This window comes from Dipodomys ordii, unplaced genomic scaffold (genome assembly GCF_000151885.1).
Source record: "Dipodomys ordii isolate 6190 unplaced genomic scaffold, Dord_2.0 Scaffold23, whole genome shotgun sequence".
Lineage (NCBI taxonomy): Eukaryota > Metazoa > Chordata > Mammalia > Rodentia > Heteromyidae > Dipodomys > Dipodomys ordii.
In genome coordinates, this window is record NW_012267239.1 from 11,298,639 (window position 1) to 11,304,638 (window position 6,000).

A 6,000-nucleotide genomic window follows, 5' to 3' on the forward strand; every position below is an offset into this window, starting at 1 on the left:
TGGCTACGGAGGTTCTAGAAAGGGCCACACGGGTGAGAAGGGCACAAAGAACAGACAGGCCACCCGGAAACGCACGCATGAATCCCGCGCCCCGCACCCCCCCTGCGTCCCATGGCCCCCCCGTGCCCCCCCACGCCCCGTGCCCCCCCTGTACCCCGTGCAAGGCGCCTTTAATTTTTCCCCCCTTCCCCAGCCTTCCATGCAGTACTTTGGCGGTTGCAGCTGTTTTTATTTGCCGTCGCTGCTGTTGTTTTAAAAGGTCTATTTTCACATGGAATGTTATCCAATTAGCAGAGCAATGTGTTGGCTTAAATAAACACTTGGGGGGAGCCGGCGGTGGGAGACGCCATGGCGGCTGGCGTTGGCAGGCAGAGCTTCTCCACTGTGGCTTAATTGTGGGGTCTCCAGTCGGCGTCTCCTCTCTCTCTCTCATTTCTCACCTCCCCACCATGCGGGGTGGGCTCCGTGCCCAAGCCCACCCCACCCCCGTTCCGGTAATGCCGAGTGCAGGGGGGGAAGGGAGGGGGCGTTTCGCGTGGCACCCCGGCAATGTTCTTACTCCAGTCTCTACCAGGAAATGGCACCGCGGGGAGCAGGTGGAGGGGTGGTCTCTGTGCTCGGCACCCGTGTCCCTGGTTGAGCCCCGGTGTGGTGTGGGTCTTCTCATCCCGGCCCACGGGGAAAGGAAAACGGTTTGAATCCTGAACTTGCATTTCAAGGCAGGGGCTCCGGCCCAGCCAGCACATTCATGGGGCTAAGGATCTAGAGTCAGTACAAGCCGCTCAGAGTAGCAATGCTGCCTGGCACCTCTCAGGGCCGGGCAGCTCTGCCGACGGCCCCCCTGCACAGAGGCCCACCCAGGGCCCTGGAGGGCAAAGGGCACTAGGGTTCAAATGTCTGCCTCCTGTGTGGGCCCTGAGGGCCTCAGGAGCCGTTTGGACACTCTCGCCTGGACATAGGCCTATGGGTGTTTGTGCAGGAAGCGCATTCCCGGGGGGACCCGAGGGGTCACCTCGACTTACACAGGGAGCTTGGGTTACCCCAGCCCCAGTGCCACCCTGGCGGGCAGACCTCCAGCCCTGCTGGGGCCGGAGGAGGCTGACAAGCCACCTCGAGGCTTCACCACGGAGGGCAGGGTCTGGCCCCAGAGCGCAGGAACTCCTGCTGTGCGGACAGGGCATGCGGCGGACCCTCCCCTAGCACACCTGGGCTCAGGGAGCGATCTGTGCCTAAGGCTTCTTGGGGCGCCGCTCAGCACACGTGGGCCTCCTGGCCGGCTTAGGACGCACTCATCCCGGGTCCCTGGGTACAGGTGGTTTGGGGCAGGCTGGCTGGCAGGGCTCCCCCTCCTTCCCCCCCCCCCCCCCGCCTCCCAGGGAGGTGCGGGCCACTCTGCTCGGCCCCTTGGGACAGAAGTCCTGCCAGAGGCACAGAGCAGCCTTTTTGTCGCCTGGAGAGGCCGTTGCTCTCCCTAAGAGGCTGTGGGCCTGTCAGCCCAGCACTGTGCTAACAACCTTCCAGCACCTTCCTCCGCCCTGAAAGATGGCCGCCAGGCCCGGCCACACCAGCTCAGCGACATCCTCGGGGAAATGCAGGCAAGGATGCAGGAGGCCACGATCCCTCCCCACCCGCACCCCAAGCCTGTGCCCGTGGCAAGGTGGCGTGGCCCGAAACCAGGCCTGCCCCCTCCTGCCCCGGGACCTCACAAACAAGGAGCTTCCTTGTGCCCTTCTAATGAAACCCAATTACGCCGGATTATCCAAGGCCAATTTTAGCTGTCCTCGCCCAGCTGCGGGAGGAAGCCCCGGTCCCTTCATTAACCTGTGGGGACCAGCCGGGCTGGGGCGATGCTGCTATTTTGGGAGAACCACATACCGAGCTCTCAGTGGAAACACAAAAGGGCTTCTATGTCCACCCTGCCGTCGCTCCTCTCCCCCTCCCCGCCCCCGCACGGTCACGGAAGGCGGGCACAGGTAGTGGCAACAGGCCACATTCAGTGCGCTCACGTGCCAGGCTGGGTAAGCTCGAGACTCTTGCCAAATCCTCTCCATTCCTTACTGCTGCTCAGAGACAGCAAGCTCTCCCCACGTCACACAGCGCCTCTGATCATGAAAGGCCCCTCCAGGGTACAGAGCGGGAGAAGGAACCTTTAGGGAATCCTCCAGCGAACAGAGACGCATGCGCACAGACAGGCTCTTTGAAGCCCAGGAAAGGCGGAGCGGCTTCCATCCGTGGGTGTCTTGCCCGGGCCTCCTTCCTGGAGTCTCACTTCCTCCCTCCCAGAGTTGAGATCCGAGCAGCCACCAGATGCCATGTCTTGCCTGGCACGTCCCCAGGAAGCAGCTCCTGGGGGACCCTGCGCCCGGCTGGAATATCGGCCATGCCGGGCTCCCCACCAGCTCCTCTCCCGGCCCCCCGCCCGCCACCTCCCTGCCTTGCCAGCTGAGCGAGTGTTTTAGAGCTCAGAATGAGCCATTTCGGCTCGGGGTCCAGATGCATTTTTATATCCGCCTAGGAAAAAAAAAAAAACCACGCAGGGGCTCCGTTGGCAGTCAGAAGGAGGTTTTTAAATTAAAGTTAAAAAAAGAGAAAAGAAAGTTTCAGCACCTGGCCCTCTGCAAACATGGGAGAGAGGAAAAGACTCCCTGGGTTGAGACACGGCTGGTGGGTGGCAGTGCTTCTCCGTGCCTGAGCCGGGCCTGGCCCAAGGTCACTTCCCAGCCTCCTTTGCGAAGGGCCTCACAGGAACGGGTTGTCGGCCAGTCCAGAGGCCCAAGCTCAAAGCAAGGTGGCAGGCAGGGCAGCTGCCTTCGGAGAGCCCGTCCCCCTGGCCCAGGAAGGGGCCGGCAGCCCCGAGTTCCTTGGCTCTTGTGTCCCCACGCCAGGGCCTGCCTCCCTTCCTGCGGAGGGAGGGGATCGGATCTCACTGCTGTAGAAAGGGCAGGATGTGGGCCAGCGCCAGCCCCGGCTGCAGTCAGCTTGAGACGGCAGGGAGGCAGCGCGTTGAACAGCAGTACAGGGCCCGAGCCACCAACAGCCAGGAGGGCGACAGGGTGACAGTCGGGGCCTCACGCCTGTCCTCCGATGACCAAAAAGAGCCAGGCTTCCTCCCACGGCTGCAGCCGCCGCCGACAGATCGGTGGGAGGGGCGCCCAGCTAACGGGGTCACCCCCCAGGGACAGAACATCATGTCCCCCAGGGTCACCGGGGCCAGAGTCCCTGGCAGGCAGCGGGCGGGCGGCCTGGGGGAGCCCCAGTTCTGAGTCACTCACGGGCTGCGTTTCTCGTCCTCCGACAGAGAGCCTTCAACGCCCTGTGTCACAGCACCCACCTGTACGGCCGGAGGCTGGTGCTGGAGTGGGCCGACTCCGAGGTGACCCTGCAGGCCCTCCGGCGGAAGACGGCCGAGCGCTACCACGGTGAGTGTGCCCGGGGCCCCGCCCACCCGCAGTGCCCTGTGGGCCGCGCTCCCGACTGCCCAGTCCCCTGTCCTTGAGCTGGGCACACAGTGCCCAGGCCGGAGGCAGAGATGGGCATCTATTCCAGCTCCTTCCTGCCACACTGCTCATCCACGGCTTGGGCCGTGGTCCACCGGGTCCCCCAGCGCAGCCCCTCCCCTTCCTCCCACGGGGCATCGCGTGGTGACCCAGATGGCTGCATGTCGGCCGTGTTCTTATGCCGGGGTCGCCGCTGGGCCTGGCAGGCAGGGGGTGGGGGGACTGGGGCGGCCAGTGCAGCCGGGGCTGAGGAGGGAGATGGGGGGCGGTTAGGTGTGTGCCAGGCAGGTAGGAAGAGGGGAGAGGCTGAGCCATGGCACACGGGGGGACCTCGAATCCCATCCCACGCCCACCTCCACATCTCCCCTCAGCGTTAGGCAGAGCAGCTGCCACATTCTGCCCGCTGTGGGGCCTTGGCTTAGGGACGGTCACCTGGCTAGAGTGCGTCCCTGTCCCCCTCATACACACACTCCACACACACACCTTCCTCCCCACGCTGCCCCCTCCCACGGGCTGTCTCTCCAGTGCAGATCTGGAGTCTAAGAGATGCCTGGTCTAGTCTAAGCTGGTCTGAGATGCCTCACACCCCCTCCAGGAAGCCTTCCTTCCTGCCCAGGTGTCGGCGATCGTTCCGTCCGTCCGTCCGCCCGCCCTCCTCTGCTCCTTCTCTTCCCCTGTGATGTGCCTGGGCCAGGCCATCTTTGTCTGCACTCCGCCTGTCTTTGGGTCCCCTGTGCAGTCGCAGACGCACAACTCAATAACTCCCCAAATGCTGACGCACGGACAGGACCTGCCTGCGCCATCGACAGCCATTGACAGGCCCAAATGCACCGCTCGGCAAATGTTTGTGTAAAGGTTTTCCCTGGAGCGGAGGTGCAGCCCCCACCCGGGGCTGCCAGGACTTGTGGGCTCAGCATTTGTGGCCCGCACGGCGGGGCGGGGGGTGGGGAGCCTTCAATACATTGAGCTCCGGGAAGCCTCGCTGTACCCCAGCGCGAAGAGCCGGCCGAGGCGCCGCCGCAGCGTGGCACCAGAGGTCCCGCGGGCCGCTGGCTCCCGACAGCCCAGGCGCCCACCGCGGGGCCAGGTGGAGCTGGGCTGGGGTGAGCTGGGAATGCTGCTCCGAGCCAGCCCCAGGCTCTCCGGGAAGGCGCTGTGTCCTCTGATCACAGGGGGAGCTTGCACCCGGCGCGGTCACTACAAAGGCTTCCTGGGATGAGGACCACAGAATGAAAGGCGACATCTTAGCCGGTCCTCAGGCAGGGCCTGGCAGCGCTCCCCGGTGCCACCAGGTCCTGAGAGCAGATCCCCGGGCCCAGGGGTCGGGGTGGCCGGGCCAGGGCACGGCTGCACCCTGCTGCCCCAGAATGGGTCCTTGGTCCCAGAGGAAGCCTTGGTTCACCAGCGGAGCGCTGAGGTTCACCGTGCCCCGCCCCCCAGGGTCACCGGGGAGCTGGGGTGAAGCCAGATCGTACTAGTTACCGTGACAGATGTGCCACCTGTGGACGTTTCAGGCCTGCGCCACGGAGAGCGGTACCGTGCTTAGCTCGTCACACAGCAGAGGCACAGAGAGGGCAGGCCACTTGTTGGGAGGCAGCCAGCAGCCAGCCACGCTGGGCAGAAGGGCGAGTCGGTGCTGGGCCTCCGGGCGACCTGCGCAGCCGTTCCCGTGTGCAGTGCTTGGCTCCTCGTGCCCATGACTTTGGGCGGTCCCCACTTTGGCTTCCGGATGGTAGACGTAATGGGGGGGTGGGGGGTCCACATTGCTGTTGGGGTATCGCTGGGCTCAGGAGATGATGGTACCCGGCTCATGCCCCCCCCCATCCCATGTCCCCCCCTCCCTCCCGCTGGCAGTCCCGCCTGGCTGAGGGCAGGTGCGCTCGCTCGGGAGGAGGGAAGGGCATAGTGCTGAGCCAGCAGAAGCCACCGCCCATGCTGGCTGAGGAAGCTTGTGTTGCACCCCAGCTCAGCCCCCAGGGCGGCCTGCCCTCCTCCCCCACCTCCCCCCTCCTGCCTAGCCCCCTCCCCCACCTCCCCCCTCCTGCCTAGCCCCCTCCCCCACCTCCCCCCTCCTGCCTAGCCCCCTCCCCCACCTCCCCCCTCCTGCCTGCCCCCCTCTCCCACCTCCCCCCTCCTGCCTAACCCCCTCCCCCACCTCCCCCCTCCTGCCTAATCAGGGCTCCTTCTTTCTGTGTCTTAAAAATTGCCTGGAGCTGGCCCAGACCTGGCTAGTCACACAGGGTGCTTTGGGAGGGGAGGATGGAGGCCAGCCTCCCCTGCCTCCCCTCCCTTCCCTGGCCAAGAATCACATTTCTCATGGGCAGCCCGGGGCCCGCGGAGCGCTGTTGTTCAGCGCCTGGCCTGTGCCGTGTGAAAAGAGAGAGCGAGGAGGGAAGCGAGGGGGAGGGGGGAGGGAAGTCCGCCCCTGGCCGCGTCCCTTTCTTCCCGAGCGAGCGTGTTACAGCCCAGCGGGGTCGCAGCACCGCCAGGCTTTCAGGGCCCG

General features: G+C 65.2%; 1 protein-coding gene across 1 annotated transcript in view; it reads left to right on the forward strand.

The window, feature by feature from the left end:
• The window catches only part of Rbm19 (RNA binding motif protein 19), a 45,884-nt gene extending 41,571 nt beyond the window's left edge, over window positions 1-4,313 (forward strand). Inside the window, exons 23-24 of the mRNA XM_013014300.1 lie at window positions 3,299-3,419; window positions 4,237-4,313. Of these exons, the coding sequence (XP_012869754.1) occupies window positions 3,299-3,419; window positions 4,237-4,313 (198 nt within the window). The remainder of the gene's footprint in view (window positions 1-3,298; window positions 3,420-4,236) is intronic.
• Window positions 4,314-6,000: the final 1,687 nt, after the last annotated feature.